Below are 20,260 nucleotides of genomic sequence, written 5' to 3'. Positions count from 1 at the left end.
TTCCAGCACCGGAACAAATCAAATGATGAAGTTGCTTCAAACAGAGGAAGAAAGGATTCCTTTGATTTCAGGGCAGTTTGGATAAATTTGACAAAAGATAGAAATTGTAATTTAAGTTTTTTTCCAATCCTGTTAAATATGGAAAGGCATCTCAATTGTGGAAAAAAAATGTTAGCAGAGTATTTCTAACTCTGCTAACATGCATCTGGCCTATTTGATCAGTGGTCATTTTATTAGGTACACTTTCTAGTTCCAGGTTCTTTATTTTCAAAACGGTCATAATTCTTCACATTATGAATTCAATGAAACGTAATCTTTTAAAAGTGATAGTATCACGATTTGTCAGCTGCACATCCTGGAATTTCATTTACATATATTCCAGGTTTGGAAATGCACAAATAAAAGAAAAATCAGTTTTTAAAGTTATATTCTCTGCTTCACTGACAAAATTTTGCATTCATCCAACATTATGAAGAGCCTAGAATGAATGATGAACTTTGTTTATTTAACCCTGGAACAGTGAAACATTTTGTCATAAAAAGCTCGTAGGAACCCTTCATCCCACATCATGTTGCTCTCTCTCCTTTGTGAGGAAGTGTTTGCACTCACTTTGTTGGTCTTTTTTCTTTCTTGTTGCGACTCCTCAGAGAGCTCTGGAGGAGCAGATGAAGTCGCACCGTGAAGCCCAAAGCAAGCAGCTTGGCCGCCTTCGAGACGAGATCAATGAGAAACAGAAGACCATTGATGAATTAACAGAGTTTGTACTTCTTTCAGTTTACTTTAATACACATTCGGTTTTCACTTTCACTCCTTTGATGACAAGACAAGAACATACAAATGTGAGCATAACGTTTTTTGGGTTTTTTTGTTGTTATTTTCACCAAATAATGTCCAGCATACTTCACAGTATTTTATAGACTGTTTTGCATGTCAGGCAGTACATTAAATGTTTTCTAAAACATGCAAATGAAAATATAAAATATAAATAAATAAGTATGCATTCTGAATTTCACAAAAAAATTTAGAGATATATATCTATGCTTCCTTTTATCAATCATCTGTGTAGCTGAGGCATCAGATCTGGAGGGGTAACTCAGACATCCAGATAGTGACAAGCTTCCTTGTCTGAAGGGATGAACACGCAGTTTAGTGTTAGTTCCTGGTCTGCTGTGGTGTTTTCCTGCAGTGGCATGTGCCTGGATGCCCTCCAATGCAGCATCAGCATTACTGCAGGCACCCAAGAGTGCTCCTTATGTAACTGAACCAGCTCAGATGACTTCTTAAGAAGGAATGGAGCAGCAATTCTCCTCCAAGCTGCCCCCTGGTTGATGGACCTCCTTAGTTTATAGGCTGAGCCCAGCCTTCCTACTGCTGAAGCTCATTTCAGCCATTTGCATTCTGGATCTATTTTCTCACCATGGCAGAATGAGGCATCATTTTCGCTAGAGAAAGTTTGGTCCTAATCCGTCTATCATCCTAACATCATCAACATGGAAGGAGTTGTCATCATTTTCTTTCTTTTTGAGAACCATTCTTTCAGGATAAAAAAACTTGACTTCAGCAGCTTCACTCTGCTGCAAATCACTCCAGTGGCTCATCTGCACAAAGAAAACACAAGGCCATAAGGTCCAATCCTAAGTACAAGCTGGACTTTGTGCCAAAAATATTGGCACTCCACTTTGTTGGGGTCAAATCAAGTTCCCAAGAGCTATTATCCTGCAAATTTTAGTTTCATCCTTTCTGCAGCATATCCTAATCAAATGAATTGATTGTTACTTGGCCTCTGTGGAACCAAATGGCTGCTTATTAAGTAATTTTATACGCAGCCATTAGTTCAAGTTGGTAGGAGAAGGAGTGCACCCAGATGCACCTAGCTGTCCCTAAAAGGTATTTCCACAGAACAGATTTGGGCCATTTGTTACCAAAACTTATCATACTAGAATTATGAAAAGCTACACAATTATAATATTAATTAGCAAATCTCCTTGTTTTCAATTTTTTAACTTTTACCAGGTCCATTTGGGTTTAATATTAGTCCCTGATATAGATTCAAATTGTTGAGGTATATATAGGTTTAAAAATTTGAAAATCTTAAAAATTCTGTTTTTGTTTGCATCTTCTTTCCCAAACTAACCATTATTAATTAGAAGGCAAAATATTCAAACAGTATAGATTAAATAGTTTTAGCTGAATTCTTAGAAGATCTAAGCCGTCACCACAAGACATAAAGATGTGGGTGGCAAACAAAGCTGTGGAGTAGGAAGACATTGGAGCTTAGCTGTTTCTACCAAACCTCCGCATGAAGAGCCACTTGTCTGACTCAGCCTGTATGTGAAAATAGCTGTCCCTTTAGGTGCCTGAAACTGACGATGTACTATACTAAGCATGACCGCCCAGAAGGAGCTGCAGACACCATCAAAGAACTGAAGCACACATCGCAGCTGGCCTCAGAGTAACCCACTACCCCCAAACGAAGAGATGTGAAGAAACACACATTTGGTACAGATCTGCTTATCCTGCTTTCACAGTCTGAATTTGGATAAGCAGCTTGGAATTGATTGATGGGTGATATTGAGGCCGAATGGATGTGAAAAAAAAAAAAAGAGAGACTCCCTGCAGATCCTTTTATTAAAACAGGGGCAAGTTGGTGCAGATGTCTTTTTTTTGTGTGTTTCGTATTTCAAAGATGAAAGGAATAGAGAAAAAACAGAATACCTTAAGATAAAACAGGCATATAAAGATGTGTAAAAAGGTTTATTGGTAAATATTTTTAATATTGAGAAGGGAATTTTAGTAGTTTAGTCTTGACCTGATTCTATCCAGAGGCCAGTCAATCAGCCCCTGTTTGCTGTCAAAGTGCCCGTCAAGGTTATGTAGCCCTGCTGTGAATTTTAATCTTCCCACCACCACCAAAAACTCATTTTTTGCTGGTTATCACTAAACTGAGCCCAGAAGTGCCTCAGACCATGACCAGAGCAGTTATTTTCTCATTTGATGCAAAGACATGTGGCAATGCCAGGCAAAATGTTTTACCTTAAAGTGGTCAAGGAATATCTTGGAACAGATCCTCTGCATTTCAAATTTGCCTGTTTCTCTCTTAAATCCCTCAAATAACCAAATTCATTGTATTTAACTTTATTAAATGCAAAACAGTTGTCATATGAACGTTAAATTCATCAAAGGAAGAAAGTTGGTTCTTATGTTAAAAAGTAATTGTTCTCCAAACTTAATAGATTACATTAAGCAACATAAAATATGAGAATCACTTTGCTGCAGCACAGCATGATGCAGAGAAGTAGAGGAAAGTGAGCTATAATACAGCTTCCTGTTTCTGCTTTCTATTCTGGAAAAGCTGTTAAAGTGCAAAACATCAGTTTGCCGGCCCTAACCTGATCCGTTTTCAACTTTTTCAGCTGCAACCAGAAGCAGCAGCTGGAGTTGGAGCAACTGCATGGCGACTTTGAATGTCTCAGAAGTCGAGAGCATCACAAGAGCCGGCAGCTGGAGGAACTGACGTGAGTCTCTTCTTTACTGTCCTGGCCGACTTTCAGACACCTCGCCATATGGAGTCCTGGAGGCAAGCTGCCTCTTTAGATTCCCATCTTCCTGTTTTTTTTTTCTTTTTCATTTGTCTTCTGTTTTTCCTATTTTTTTCCAGCCACTCTACAGCTCTGTCAGTCTTTTTTATAGTGGATGATTCTAGCAGTGAACACTTTTTGCACCATTTTCTTGCATCGCGTCCATCTTCCTGTCCAACCCATTTTGCATCGCCATTAGAGTTTCTGTTAATAAGGTAGCAGCTGGTTGTTAAGGGTCCCTTTCTACATTGACCTTTGCAGCATATTGCATCAGATGGCAGATGGGCAACACCCCCATGAGTGTAGCAGCCGGTCTATGCTCCCTTTGTTCTCCAGTCATGAATTATTCTGATCTGAATGAGGTAATCATTTGGGTAAAGACAAGTTCAGTTTTCAGATGTTCTGTCTGGTCATCTTCCTGTCTATGTATAGATTTCTCTGCGAACGGCATGAGCAGTCAAAGCAGGACCTGAAAGGACTGGAGGAGACTGTTGTAAGTCATTATTTACTGTCACGGTTTGATAAACTGCCTTCAGGAGCTGCCAATCCAATTACAGCTCCACTAAACAGCCAATTTACTCATTTCCTCCTTTTGTAGGCCCGTGAACTCTACACCCTGCACAACCTCCGCAAGCTCTTTGTTCAAGACCTCACGACCCGAGTCAGAAAGGTAAGGCAAACAAGACAGAATGGTCTTAAAAGTCCTGACAATCCAGCATTTTCAAAAGCAGCAATTTCTGTAACGCAGTTTTGACAAATGTCTCTTTTTTTGTGTTATTTCGACAGTGTACAGAGCTTGAACCTAATGATACCGGAGGATTTATCACTCAAAAACAAAAGATTTCCTTTCTTGAAAACAACTTGGAGCAACTTAGTAAAGTTCACAAACAGGTAACTCAAGTGAGATATTTGAGAAAACAGAAAATATTTCACTACAAAGTTTCCTGACTGAACCCAGGAAGCTGGATCAGCCAGCAATATAACAGAAGAAAAGTTTAGATCAACAAATAGTCATGTGCAAAAAGGACCCAGTTAAAATGTAGATCCAATTGAGAATTTGCAGCAGAACTTGCACATTATTGTTTATAGACACTATTCAGTCAATCCTGTCCAACATTTAAGTTTTATAATTGACTATTACTTTATTGACATTTGGGTTTAAAGGATGAACTGGGGTGAACTGCTGAATTCTGCTAAATAAAATAAAAGCAACATTTGCAACATCAATGTTCAGCATAATTAAACAGAGCAAGTTAGGCATTAAAAGTTATCATTTTTAGAAAAAATAAACTGTAAGATAAAATTACAATTTGAAAATCTGCCTTTGTTCAGATTTTGTACAGAACAAATGGACATACACACACAAACTCACGTCCCATCTTGTTTAATATTCCTAAATGTACCATTGCAGAACACTAAGTGGTGATCTGCTAAACGTTTTGCAGACTGGCAGAATATTTTGAGGCTGGCAGATTGGTATGAGCTGCACTGCATCAGTTTGTCAGGCTGAAAACCAATCCCGAGGATACTGCTGGGGGTCTCAATCCCATCCTCTACCTGCTGGCACGGTGCAGATGGAAAAAAAAAAAAAGCTAAGGTCGTAAATCAGCAAGCTCCCCAAGGAGCATGATAAGACTTTCAAAGAGAGTGTGGGACAGTGGTAGATTTAATCATCCATCTGTCCGTCTAGCTGATTTCTCTTACAACATCCCTGGGCTCCTGTGGGAGTCTTTGCTCTGTTCGTCTTTGTTTTCTTTTAAAATGATTCACAGACAAGCAATAAACTCCTACAGCTGAGCCTAAGGTCAATTAACTGACTTATTGGATGTTTTGCCTATTGGCCAAGTTTGCTTGCATGAAAAACCCCCTAATTCAGAATCTCTGCAGGATGGAGATTAGATTGCGTGATCACGTTCTGGCAGAGTGTCACTGTTTAAAGGCTCGGTCATTTTCTTTCCCAAAGAAAACTGCATAGAGCAGCAATTAAGGTGCAGAATAATATCCACATACATTTTGCTTTATGAGGTTAAACAACTATCATCTGTTTTACCACATTATTTGTTACACTGTTTTATGAAGAAGTTGTTGAAGCTGACTGGCCTTTAAAAAAATGACCATATTACATAAACAGTTACACTTTTAAATTGAAATAAAATAATCTGTTGAAAAGATTGTAAATTAACTACCAAGCATAGATTCATGATTATTTGGTTTGTAAATAAAGGACCTTCCCTCCACAATCACTGGTAAATAAATTGTAAAAGGCACTAAAATAGATTCACTTTTTTTTTAATCAAAATAGTTTCTACACTGTTAGAAAACTAATGCCACTTTTTGATCCCTTTAACCAGCATAAAACCCTCTATGGCAACCAGTTGTTTGAAAGCCATGTCAATATAAAGCTTTTATTTAATTTAACCATCTTTACTGTGAATTTGACTAGAACATGAATTTGAAATGACACTAAAGTTTAGCTTTCAGTGATATACACTTCAAGTGTGTTTAAAAATGAAAGGATGATTTTGTGAGAACAAATATTGTCTAGTTTTAGGAACAGTGAAGGATCTGTGATTCTGTGGGTCTTTTTTTTCTCAAAGATTGAAAATCATGTTTGAGGACATTTTATGTGAAATTTTTGACATATAAAGAGTTTAAAATAAAAATTATTTTGCAAGATAATGATCCTATAGCCAATTCAACAGAACAATAGTTGAACAAATAGAAAAACAACCTTCTTTCATCACAAACCCATCCTGAGACGTATTTCCTATTTAAAACCCCTGTGGAGTGAGCTGAAGAACAGAAAATAAAAGAGCAAATGTAAGTGATACTCAGAGAGACTGTGAAGAAGGGATCCCACTTTCTGTATCCTCCAACCTTGTAAAATACTACAGAGGAAGATGAAATACTGTCCAGTTCATAAAGGGGGTTTGTATAAAATATATGAATTTAAAGTGTAGCTATAAATGTGGCTGTGATGTTGCTAAAATGTGTTTTTCCTGCTGTGGAAATTTTTCCTCATGAAATAAAATGAATTTTTAGTTTAAGACTGAGCTGCTGAAAGACTAGATAATGAACAGTTATTTAACAAGTTCATCCCAAATTTAAGTTTCTCTATATGACTGCATGTCATGTTAGGAAGAACCGATTTATAGTGTCTTCATTAACTCATAAAATATAGATTGAGCTAAAAAGTGAAAATATTGTGGTTAAATAATTAAAATCGTGTTTAATCCTTTGTATTTAAAACCTTGTTGAAAAGGATGGAGCACTGTTCAGAGCAGCATGTTGTCAACAAAGCATGGTTTACTTTCACAAGTTTGTAATCATTATATTGTTACTCTAATCTAAAAGTTAAACAGGTTTTAAAGATTCTGTCATCTTAAAGATCAAATCAATTCCATTGTGAGCTCTACGTCACAGAGAAAGGCAAGAGTATCAATCCTGATTGTCAGTCCAAGTGTGGTTAATTTTTTGACATGGGTTACAGCTGGTACGCGACAACGCAGATCTTCGCTGTGAGCTTCCGAAACTGGAGAAACGTCTCCGCTCTACCGCCGAGCGAGTTAAAGCACTGGAGGGAGCGTTGAAGGAGGCGAAGGAGGGGGCCATGAAGGACCGCCAGCGCTACCAGCAGGAGGTGGAGCGAATCAAGGATGTGATGAGGCGCAATCCTTTCCGCCGCCCCCACGCTGCACAGATAGGTAACATCTGACCGCGACTATGAAATGACCCAGACTTTTCTCTATGCCTTGTTGCTGACCTTCTGCTCCAAATAGCACCATTTTTTGTGTGGTGTGCTGCATCTCAGTAAATATGCCCAAAAGGAACTACATCTTCCTTTAAAACTATCCGCTGAATATCCTGCAGTTATATTCATATACAACATGTAGACTATTGATTAATATTTTGTATATTAGGAGTCTCTATAGTGCCAAAGTCTTGTATTATCTAAAAAACTCTCCTGTGCTCTTCCTAAGGGACTGCTGCAGCTAATATTTCTTTAAACTTGGTATTGGATTAAATTATGCATTAATATGATTTTTTTGATCTTCAGACTAACAATTATCAGTCCCATTGTTTCTTTTCTCTGTAACCCAAACCCTTTCAGATGCAAAAGAAATGTTACTTACTGGTTTTCATGCTTCCTTTGATTACAGTATTTTGTTTGTCTTCACACACAAGGGAAGTTTAACAGCCTGAGATTTAATGTTTCCAACTTGACTAAAATTGGCAACAAATTGGAGACTCCAGAGGCAAACCTTAGCTTGCTCAATTAATTTAATTAACAAAATAATTCTTCAAAGAAACAGTAAAATGTTTGCCCCTCTGAGCATCTGTATAAAAGGCCTTCGTGTTCTTTAGTTAGAAATTTTACATAAACACGTGGAAAATCAAGACACAACGGAAATCATCCATAATTTTATATTCAACCCATATTAATTAATTTTATAGGAAGTTAACATTATACAGATTATTACTAAAATACAGTCTTATTTCCCTCAAGATGATTCTCTTTATATCGTCAGTTTTCCTTTGGTCCCTAACATTTAATTTCCCTCGCCTTCATTTCTCCGCCGCCTTTCCACGGCACTGAGTGGAATTGCTAACCTTGCTGCAACCATCCTTTTTATGTCGCTGCTCTGGCTTCCTCACAAACAACATTCCCAGTATGCTTTAGCTCCACTCGTTTGTCATCTCTCTCCTTCCTTTTCTAGATCACCTTTATTTGGTATGTGTGAGTGTGGTGCAGCAATTTTTGCTGAAGGTGGCTCTGAAACCAATCTGGTTTGGTACTCAGGAAACAGATGCACTTTAAAAACACATTTAGCTGAAGAAGATGTATTATGAGATGTTGATGTTTACCAAACTGAACAGTAGCGTTGTGCTCTTTGAGTTTTATAGGTTGCACAGACATGTGGCAATAATTGAAAAGTAGAAAACATCAAAGCTTGAAGAGGTTTAGCACTTACTGAAATATTCCCTCATGACAGGATTTACACTGTATGCATTTAAAGAGGAGAGCTGAAGCTTAGAAAAGCAGTATAATTTATTTTAATCACCAGCTCCCATCTTGAGCAGCTCAACCAAAGATAATTGCAATGAAATAATGAGAGGCACGCATACCTCTGCTGTGAGAAAACAAGATATTGATTTATGTGAGAGGTTTTAAAATGATGGTTTTCATTACAGGATTATGCCAAGCCAATTAAGAATTACCAAGAAGTTCTAAATTAACACATTCACAGCTTTCTAGAGACATTACAAACTTTTAGGAAACAAAATTTGTGTTTAGGATTTCTGGATGAATGCTGCAATCCGTGCATCAGTGGTCTGTTATTCCTTGCAGCCAAGCCTGTGCGTCCCGGCCACTACCCCCTCTATCCTCCCATCAACCACTTCTTCATCCGGGGCTACAGCGAAAACCCCGTCGCTTTCTGCAATGCCGGTTTCCAGAACAAAAACAACCAACCAGCAGCTCCCGTGGATGCTCCCCCAGAACATGACTCCGAGGCCAGATTACCTAACGATGAGTGCAACCAGAACAGTTCTGCAGAACTCCTCAACCCACAAAGTGACGATGACAGCGACACTCAGAACAACATGTGAATAAGCTCTATTTCCCATTTTGTAACTAGTTTTTTGATCTCTGACATTGTGATTTGAACTTATAATATTAGCTCACGTTTTAATTTGTGTAAATTTATAAGTCCTTCTTCTATGTATTGGTGGAGTTGCCATGATAATGTTTCAGTAATAAGCACAATTACAGGTTCTGAACACCGTCCTAAAAATATTTTATATCTTTCCAAGCAAATGAGTTTCTTTATTTAACCTTTAAGTACAAGTTTAAAGTTTGCTGTACACTTACAGAGAGGCAAATATTTCCAAACTGAAAAGTGAATGAGTTTTAGATGCAGCCCAACAATATTTATCTAAATTTATGTTCATCTTAACAAGAACAAATTGGTTTGGATTCTGAAACACAAAGGTTGTCATAAGGACGACAGCTTAGAAAATACCAGTTGCTGCACTCTATGTGTTTTTTACGTAAGAGAAAAAGAAGGGGAAATAATGATCTGCTGCTGTGGGGATTATGTCTACCTCATATTTAAGTAAATAATCTAATCAAAGTTTAATCAAAAAGAAGCCTCAGCGGTGTTAAAAATTCAATACTTTTTCTATTCAGACTGAAATCTGGATTACTGTGATTTGTGGTTGAAGAGAAAACAGCCGTGATTTGACGTAAATTAGTCACAGCTGCTGGACTTGATGGACATGTTTACGTCATGAACCGAATAAAGGATTAATAAAATTGCTGTTTGTGTAAATTGTTGTAAAAATGTTGAGGCTGTAACTTCTTTTTTTATGAGGGCAGAAATTCACTTTGGAACCAACAGCCTTAAGCTCAACTTTCCAGAGAGAAATTCTGCTTGATTTATTGGTCACATAACTTTCTACTGCCTGGAGGGTGTTGACTTCAAATAATACAAATGATTCATTTTATAGCTACAACCAGTTTTTCTTATTTGTTGTTTGATTTGAAGATGAATAGGAATGTTGTAACATATTTAACATAATTTTCTGTTTTGCTTCTTTTAGGCTTTCAGATGAAGCAGTAAGTGAAGCAGAGAAGTCTTCAGAAATGCTTGATTCAGAAAACGGTGAGCCTCCTACAAGTAAATCCTGCTAAAGCTATTAGTAACCCTGATCAGCAGGGGCTCAATTCACTTAAATTTATGGGTGTAATTTCCTTACACCCATTATGCCCTCATAGCAGTCATGAAATTCAGATGTTGTTTTATAAACTCTTACAAAGTGCAGATTGTTAAAACAGTTAACGGAAAATGTCCTGCTGCTCTTCATGTGTTTTTTTTTATTATTATTTCTGAGGGGGTAGGCAGATTTTAACTTGATGTGAATTTTGGAGGTTTTCACAATGTAGGTCAGAGTTATAAGGTTTCTACATTCTTACAAGATTAAGACTGTCATGTTTTAGGGTTTGCCAGAGAATGTGCAGCCAACTGTGAGATCCTCCTGCTGCCCGAAGATTTTGTCCGTCTTCATCTTCGTGTTTGTGTACGTGTGTTATCAGCGGCAGTCTCTGGGGGAGACAGATTAGGCTTGCAGTGTCATTACTCAGAGAAGCCGTCAGACAAGCTGGAGGACCAATTCAGCCTCTGACCCAGTCATGACAGTAGTTTGAGTTGTGCAACAACATCACACCACTTTGATTCACTGGGAATATCAATAAAAGTCACAAATGGCATTAGAATCAATTCATCAACATGCTGCAAGTGTTTATGCCTTTCATTAAACATCAGACCTGATCGCTGTTCTGCACAGAATCCTTCAGGGATCTAATCAGCATGGATTTAGTTTGTGCTGCTTGGAAGTAGCTGTGATGTTTTTGGTTTGTTTTTTCTTTATTTTTATTACCACAGTGGTTTGTATTCTGTTCAATTTATTTACCAGGTTAAACCTCTAAGGCTGCAGACCCTCTTTCCCCTCTAGTAATTTCCACTCTGGTACTTCAGTGTGATGAATTTCAATAAGAGCTTGTGGGAAAATGTGGTCAAATAGCTCCACAAAGGCTTCAACCCGAAGTTTTCCTCCTGCTTTTTTCCCATCTCTATGATGGAGCCTTGAAAGGTGATTTGCTCTGGCAGCAGACAATTTTTAGTACTTCTCACAATGCTTCAGTTTTGCATTTTTCTTCCTGAATATAAAGCCAGTGAAGCATGAGTTCTGATACAATTATTCACTAATTAAATCAACTTCCCTTTGTCCATCACGGGGAAGTTACGCTCAGTCTTTCTGCATCCTGAGCAACAGTCAAAGCGCTTTGTTACGTTCAGTTGTCGATATGTGTGTCAGGCTGCCAAGGGAAAGTTTTGTGAAATCAATTCTTGTCAGGAAAGCTCAGTGGTAGATTATAGGATTTAGTAATAAACTGGTTGCCAGCACTTAGAAGCATCTGGAAAATGGATTTAGATCAACAAACTGCACAGAGGATAAATATGGCCAGGAAAAAAAATCTCAATTTTCTATGTTGAGTGCTGTTCTGCTGCATTGATTGTTTGCCAGTAATGGACGTTTTTAAGAAGGATGTGCTTTTAATGAACATTTTAATGAAATTACGCTTTTGGAACCTGGATGGTTTCTGATATTTGCTGTACAAACAGAAATAGTGACAGCAATGATTCTCCTCTTGTTCAGGCAAGCCTAATGAAAGCAACGTATGAATGAAAACAACCAGGAATCACATTAGCATTCATCTTCATCTGCTCTGTGCTAAGCTTGTATTTGCATTTTGGTTAAATTCAGACATTAAAGTACCTCTTGGTCAGACCCACATTAACCAGAGGTTTGTTGTGCATCTGAGTCATTTTTATAGCTTTTTGTGCAGGAAAGGGTGCTCGTTTCATTTATATTCATAGTCTCTGTCCTGAAGTTTCATTCTAATCCTTTCTATAATTTGCATTGTCATAATGGCAGGAAGACCTAAACTGTGCAGAAATAATATTCAAAATATGATGCTCCTGCCTCTATTCACTAGCTTTTCTTGAGAAAAACTTGCATTTTATTGCTTTTTGTTGTTATATGAGCAAAACAATAGAAGAAAAATTGAGCTTTTTAAATGGTAATGAATAACATGAAGAGTGAAAGAATTATAGAAAATTCTGGATGATGATTGTAATTCATTTTTGACTATGATTTTAGTGTTTAAACAACCTTAAAAAGGCACATATATTCATACAGTATTTCCTCTTTCAGATGTGTTCAGGCTGCTACGTATTGATAAATACATTTTGATGAGAAATGACAAATAGGTAAACAATATTGTAAAAGACGATGGCAAGAACAATTAAAGAGAAAAAGATGTTAAAAAGTCGGTTACATTTTGAAATGGCATAACAATATCTCTCAAAAGCAAAAGTACTGAGAGAAATCTCTCTAGCTGGAATATTAGTTCATATTGTGAAAATATACCTCGCAATTTATCTTTTGTGGAAGTGAGATTTGTGTTTGGAGTGCTGTAGCTTGGGACCTAACAAACTGACACCATGTAAAAGTATTTAAAAGTGCCAGAAGATATGGACTGCTGCTTACCACTCAAACAGATTTAGCAATTTCTAAGGAAAGCCTGACTTTTCACATGATCAGTCTGTGTTTTTTCTCATGGTGCTTTAAATGCACCATAGAAATATAGGTTCAATTTTGATATTCTTAACACACCATCACCTCACTCAGTTCATCTAAAGGTAATTTGCTTTTTTTTTTTTTTGCAAGAACGTGTTTGTTTATCTCTTAAAAGTAAACTTCCACTCACTACAAGAATAGCTAATACTAATACAATTTGGAAAACAATGCTGGTTGTGACTTATTTATGGAACATAATTTCTAAAATGCTGTGATTCTTGCTTTGAAATACATTCTTTGCACTTTATCCAGAAGTAGAATAAAACAATTTTTCCTGATGTGTTTTTAATTGTATAAACTTAAAATAAAGCCTTACTGCAGCCTTAGTTGCTATTATATTTTATGCAGCTGCGTCAGTGGCTCTCACATGTAATATTTAAGTCTACATGTGTCTTTCGTAACCCCACTTCCTCCGAGTCATAACACCACCAAACTCCATTCACTGTGCACCTGTCTGTGTCCTTATGCACTGTTTCTGTCCACAGGAAACACCACAGATTTCAATGACAACCGGTAAGACTATGGTGAACCCAGTTTGTCTTCATGTTCTGATTGCACTTGTACATGAAAGACATGCAACATATCAGCTCTGAAATGCCTTCCTCACCGTTACATCTCCCTGCTCCATTGCTGCCCCCTTGCTGCGGACACTGCTACTGCTGCTGCAACGCCCTGTGATCCTGGTGTGTGTGCATCTATGTATGTGTGTGGCGGTCAGCATGTGTCTGAATGTGAATTCTGTGCCCAGAACTGATGTCTGCGACAATCAGGACGCAGCCAAACTCTACAAGTTGCAGAATGAGGGTTCAGCCAGCTAAGGTAAGAATAAAGTATGTGATATCAAAGAACAGTATTCATGTGCAAACTAATGGATCAGAAATTAATGAAGAAAATGTCAGAGCTATTCAGCACAGGTTTTTAAATCTTTAATATCAAATCTTGTACATTTTATGTCTGCAAACTACAGCTGCATTAATTTGGCCTATAGGACTTTTGCATGGATTTCACTGGTACCACTCAGTGGCATGTTCTTTAATTAATGGTATGTTTCTCTGCAAACCATAGGTTGGATGGCAAAATAGGCTCTTGGGAATTAATTAAAACTGTAAGCCTATAATTAAGCATGACTTAAAAATGTGAGCTAGAGCTATGCGGGAATGTTCTTCTGCCATATATAATTTCAGATTGCCAGCTCTTATAGAAATTAATGGTACCACCAGTAAATAGCTTAGTGTGGAACTATTGCTGTTTCATGAAGAATAACATTGCCTTTGTAGGATCCAGATGGATTTCTGACAGACACAAAAAATGAGTTAGGCTACTTTCAGATACTTTGTGAAAAAATAAAAACATCATAATGTCATTGATTATTTCTTAGTCGCAGTCCAGTTATACAAAAATATTTCATAGTGAACATTAAGACTGATCTGACTGATCACTTTCTTTCATGGTTCAAAAAGAAGAGCCATACCTTCAAAAGCAAAATCATCTTCATGCATGACGATGTACCATCTCATGCTGCCAACTGTGTCATTGGCTGCTATGGGCATAAAAAAGGGAGAAACTCATGGTTTGATGGTTTGGTCACCCTCCTCCTCTGACCTCAACTCTATTGAGAACCTTTAGAGTTTCCTCAAGCAGAAGATCTGAGGGTATCATATCAAAACAGCAGCTCTGTGAAGGTTTCCTGACATCCTGCAAAGAAATTCAAGCAGAAACTATCCACAAACTCACAAGTTCAATGGATGCAAGAATTTGTGCAGGTGATACCAAAGAAGGGGTCTTATGTTAACATGCAACTTGGTCTCTTAAGATGTTTTTGATTGAAATAGCTTTTGATTTTAGTACATGTGACAACTTAATGCTGAACATTCAAAGAATGATCGTTTGCAGTTCTTTATAATCCATAAAATGTTTAGAAAATTTGCTGTGCATCGTAACTTGGACCAGTGCATTTTGAGATTTTTATTTTTGAAAAAAATACTGTTCTCATGGAGAGCCTTGTTCAGTAAAATTTGATTTATACTGTAATAGTTCATACAATCATACTCACCATCATTTCCATTGACCATTTCAGAAAATCTAAGAAAATATCACTTGCATAATAATTTGGAACACGGCGTAGCTGAAGGTAACATAGTTATTATGTTGCGCTACAAAATGGCACTATGTGCCTGTAAAATATACAATACGCCTCCTTACCCCTTTAAATTAGTTGTGCTTACAAGCATGCATAAAAAATTGCGAATTAAGTGTCACTGCTTAATGATTATTTAGCAGCTGCAGTTAAATGTGACTCCAGACATAAGCAGCAGAGTCTCTACTGAGATTACATTACAACAGTTTCCAAATTAAAGGCATTAAACTATGAAATTTCTAGTCAAAGTTAAATTCTTTTAAATTTATTTAAAAACCTCCAAATCAATCCTATTAGGTCAGCATCTCTTTTTTCATCCTTGGTTTGGCACAACATGATGGATAAATCAATTTTTTCTGTGTTTAGTCCATTTCTTCTGATTCCTGCTAATGGTCTCATCCTGCTTTGTTCCAAGTAAAGATGCATCTAAGACTTGCAACATTTTGACCCTTCAGAATGAGAGTTTGACCCTCATGCCTCACATAGTTCACATTCACCGCTTTTGGGTGCTTACCTGACTGAAAATGATCCAACTCAAATGGAAAAGCTTGATTCGTGGTTCAGAATCAGGTTTAATACTTTTCCAGGAGGGACAGTGAAAAAGTACCATTTAGTCTCTCTAAAGGTTCTCTGTTCTGTTACAGCTCTGTGAACCTATCAATCAAAAACAGGATTATTTTCCCATATGCAGTGAGTTTTGCTGCAAAAGCTAAATTTGCCCGTAGACTTGTGCAGTTTACAAACATAACCGCCTTCCAGTTAAGATACCAGACAGAAACTGACACACTCCTTCTGGCAAAGTTAGCATGACTCACAGGCAGCTGTCTCCTATTTCTATCACAGGTTTCTCTTTGTGTGTTTCTCAAATGCATTTGACTGTCAATCTTACGCTCTACTTCTATGTGTGTGTGGTTGTCTTTCTGCAGGAAGGCGAATGTTTCTGAGGCCTCCACTGTAAATCTGCATGCAGATGATCAATGTTGTTCCAGATTCCTCTTATCTGCCCCAAACCCACCTGCTGTAAAAAGCCCTCTTTGTGTCAGTTTCCCATCCTCAGCCTGTTCTTCTCTGGTTCCTTCTTCTTCCTGTGTGTGGGTAACAGTTTGGCAAGCACTGCATCTCAAATACCTGCCAGCCTACACCTGCTGCTGCACCCGGTCACTATTACTTGAAATAGAACGGTCCCAAAATAGAGAGGTGGGGAGAGAGGGGCTGCAATGCAATCTGTTACCACCAGGGTGTGCTCATTGACATTAGGGGCAAACAATAAAAAATCTATTTTCAACCCCATAGTTATTGTTATCATTAGTAAACTATACACACGTTTCTAAGAATACAAAAGGTAAAATATGACATGAAACAGGTTGATCCTTATAGTCACTTTATCAATGTTTATTCTTTATATGGCATGTTTATTTTTGATGAAAGAACTCTTACGTTGAAATTTTTCAGAGTACAGGGATCTTTGTGTTGAAATCTGTTAATGGTTAAAAGAAAATCCCTGAAACTAAAAATATTCTCCAGTATTTCAGTGGACTTTACTCAACGTTTCTCAGTCAGAAGCTGACAATTTCCTCTGATTTAATTTGGGGAATTAAAAGCCTTCATGTTACGTTTGTTGTTAAAAAAGAAAAAAAGGGAGTCATTGATATATTTCCCCTCATTTTGAAAGGTAAAGTAATTGTTAGAATAAAAGTAATACAGTTTTTCCTTTCCCTTACTTCATCTTTTGAGAAAACATGTTATGAATAATGTAATAATTCTATTTTTACTTCAAACAGACCCCATAAACGATCTTCATATTCTTTTTATTCTAGAGCTCTAGTAGAGTTTACCTTTGAAACCTGGCAGCTGATCAGCTGTTGTCACTTTTTGATTATTGTGTCAAACCAACTGGTTTGATATAATAAGAATCATGGCCACGAGTTGAATTTTCCATTTTCCCCATCATTCATATCATTTACTATTTTAAAATACAATCTTTTGAAACTTAGACAATGTGATTGGTGATTCTGAATATTCAAGCCTTTTCATTAATTAGACTTTTTTCAAAATAATTATTTATTCAGATTATTTGCGTTTTGAAAATGTGTTGATGTGAGCTTCTGGCAAAAAAAAAAAAAAGAGAATAAAATTAAAGACAAGAAAATAATGTCGCTAAACCTCATATCCAGAGAAGGTTGAGCTCTTGACCAAGCACTTTCATTTATGTTTACCTCATTCTTTGAAACAACACTGTGACAGATTGACATCCATTAACAAGAACATATGAGTCCCTTTATGATGGATAAAAACACATAAGCCGTGTTTTAATTCTATCCTTAAAGTCTGTTTCTAGTTTCAGTATGCATCTGGTGCATCAAGGTTGATAAAACAATACCTGTAGTTGTTTGACAAAGATTCTTCATATTTGATCTTTTTACGGATAAATGTATTTTTACAACACTGTACGTAACACCACATAGCAGTGGCTTGCAAAAATATTTATAACCTTTGAACATCTTCACATTTTATCACCTTACAACCACAACTTTAATGTATTTTAATTTGATTTTGTTTGATAGACATTTTGTTTTAGAGGTTCACAGCCGAGTTCGGTTTTAAAGTTAGTTCAAAGTATCGAACGTCTCGAGGTCAGTGGATAAATACAGAAACATGCCACGTATTTCAAATAGTTATTACTAAATTATTTTGATTTGTAGTTGTGACTAAATGTGAACAAAATCAAGGATATGGATACTTTCTCTAAGGCACTGCAGAGACTTTTATATGTTAAATCTTGAAAACTTATCTTCCATTGCATCATCTTTCTTTTTTTTTAGAAAATGTAAAACTAGTAACAGACGATTAAATATTATTTTTTCAACTGGTTTACATTGTTTTCATATCTGCATTTTCTCATGAAGTGTCAGAGGAACCTAATACCCAAAAAAGACGACAGAGCAACAAATGTTCAAAAGAAATCTTATCGGATATTCTGTGGTTGACTTTTGTTGCCATCACACATCATAATTTGGGTTCACATCATTTGCTGCTGCAAATATGAACAGAAGTTAAAAACAACATACAGAAAGATTGTCTAAATATGTAGTTATTACATATTTACATGTCTATTATTCCCATCAAACTGCTGTTAAATTTTGAAATATAATTTCATCAGAGCATGGCAAAGTAAAATTTAAATGTAGCAACTATTTTTATACTGAAAGAATTCGTTAAAGATCTAGATTATTTATTATTTGCTCTATTTGAAATGTGACTTATTTGCTTCCTGATTCTTCTTCCTTTATACTGGTTGTTGAATGTGAAATATTTGTATTTTGTTGTGTAGATGTATTTTTCCATGCCTTTTGTTTAGTGTAACGATAAGAAGACTTTGTATTTTCACCAGTTATTGAATGCATGTATGGAAGTGTAATTGCATTATCATTTTATCAAGGTGATGACTGATCTTGCTCAACCACCTCAGGCGGAAACCAAAGGTGTTTATCTTGTAGGGGATCTTTAAAAGGGGACCTAACCTGCAACCTATTTAAGCTGAGTTGAACATATGACAGAGGGGTTACTGTAGGTTATCAGAAGATGACGGAGTCCTGTTTTAGTCACTGACAGATACATCTCATCTCGGCGACGTTTCTGACCTTTGAGAATGCAGATAAGTTATGAGAACTGTGGTGGGTGCAGTTAGAGATATCTGAGCAGATAAAGCAATGGACCCAAGGTCTCATAATGCACAAATAGACAACATCTACAAACTGTCCATCACGTCATGATTTCTCTGTTGATATCCTGATCAGACAGTCAGGATCACAGAGTCCAGGTGAACTGAACCATCATGTCTAAGCATGTGCGTGTTCTCTAATTAAAGCATTTTCTGAACTTTATTTGCTGTGATCTCCTAACTATAAATACACCAATAACCCCAAGCAAATATATAATTTCTTGCAAAAGCAGCCACACCAATTAAGCGCAAGTTTCTCTGACAATGCAAGGCCAAATTTGATGTATTTTTGGTAGAGCAGTATGAAATATTTTTACAATTATTTTTGTGGATTAATTGCTCTTTTTGAAAAAAAGAAAGTAGTTGCAAAAGTCTTAACATTAAAGTTACTAACAAACCATGTAGGAGACACAGCAAACTTGTGGAACTGTGTCACAGTAGCTCACCCTGACTACACCCCACCCTGTGTGAAACAAGGTGGCGGCAGCATCATAAATAGTGGCTTATCGACATAAAGAAGTGGTCAGAAGCGAAAGGAGCATTGAAGTAGGAAGGTTAATGAATGAATTAATTTTATTTATCTATCCACTACTCTCAACCATCTTTATTACCTATCATCTGTTACGTAGCATTTGTTCAGTTCAGGTCATGAACTTAAAGTGGAGTTTGTTTGAAAAACCAACAGAAACCGTTTGCTGAATCTGAACTGTTAACCTACTTTCAGACTGTGAAAACAGATCTTATGACAAACATTATAGATTCCTCTTACGCCGCCTGTGTTTACCTACCAACCAATCTGAAATAAATCTGGCAAGACAAACCTTGTGTGGCACTGTATTCTGAATGTGAACAATAAGAAATACAGATTTTTTTTTTATTTTTTAAAAAAGGGTGATACTGTTTGTTTGTATAGTTGTGTGTTGCTTTGTTTGTTTATGGCTTAGTGCATGGAGTACTTTCTTCTGTAGCTGCAAAGAATCATCTTTGTTATGGAAAGTCATTTCAATAAATATGATCCTGTGGACAAAAACTTTGTATCTCCTTGAATTACTTTAGGTGCATAAAATAAAAAATATATATTATTTTTGCTAAAAAATTGCTTTAAGAAATGATCTTGTAGAAGACAAAAAAAAAAAAAATCACCACAACTCATATCTCAGTTACGAATGCCAACATTACAGGTCAAAGTTCAGGATAGGATGTGTAATTCAAGGCGAGAGGTCACCGGAACCAACTGAGGAGTGTAGAGCCAGAGTCAAATGGAGCACATCATGAAAGATAAAAGAAAAAAAAAAGAAATTCAAATTAATCTCTGAAGCACAATTTGGAGACAAACACCTAACAGATTTTGATCTATAAATTTTAGACATTACCTAAAAATGCAACTTCCCTTAGCTATCTAGTTGACCTTCTCTATTTCCTCAATTAATTCTGTGCTGCTGAAATAGAGCACCATGCTATCTTAGGTACTTTACTTAAATTAAGACATTAAAACTGGGATTGGAGTTTACTGACTAAAATTATAGAATATAATTTCTATTAAATTCTGTTAGAAAATATGCTTACTGTTGTCGCAACTTTTGAAAGTAATAATGAAATATAAAGTTTTACCACTTGCTA

At 36.6% G+C, this 20,260-nt stretch overlaps 1 protein-coding gene across 1 annotated transcript in view; it reads left to right on the top strand.

Annotated features, from left to right (window-relative positions):
* Positions 1-19,670, top strand: part of kif5ab (kinesin family member 5A, b) — a 78,685-nt gene extending 59,015 nt beyond the window's left edge. The window contains exons 19-29 of the mRNA XM_055026949.1: positions 648-757; positions 3,414-3,515; positions 4,011-4,071; positions 4,177-4,248; positions 4,365-4,469; positions 7,069-7,282; positions 8,929-9,184; positions 10,182-10,243; positions 13,268-13,295; positions 13,501-13,601; positions 15,846-19,670. Of these exons, the coding sequence (XP_054882924.1) occupies positions 648-757; positions 3,414-3,515; positions 4,011-4,071; positions 4,177-4,248; positions 4,365-4,469; positions 7,069-7,282; positions 8,929-9,184; positions 10,182-10,243; positions 13,268-13,295; positions 13,501-13,600 (1,110 nt within the window). The 3' untranslated portion in view covers position 13,601; positions 15,846-19,670. The remainder of the gene's footprint in view (positions 1-647; positions 758-3,413; positions 3,516-4,010; positions 4,072-4,176; positions 4,249-4,364; positions 4,470-7,068; positions 7,283-8,928; positions 9,185-10,181; positions 10,244-13,267; positions 13,296-13,500; positions 13,602-15,845) is intronic.
* The last annotated feature ends 590 nt before the right edge of the window (positions 19,671-20,260 follow it).

Source organism: Poeciliopsis prolifica, unplaced genomic scaffold (genome assembly GCF_027474105.1).
Source record: "Poeciliopsis prolifica strain line A6 unplaced genomic scaffold, Auburn_PproV2 SCAFFOLD003, whole genome shotgun sequence".
Classification (NCBI taxonomy): Eukaryota; Metazoa; Chordata; class Actinopteri; order Cyprinodontiformes; family Poeciliidae; genus Poeciliopsis; species Poeciliopsis prolifica.
This window is presented reverse-complemented; position numbering and strand designations above follow the sequence as displayed.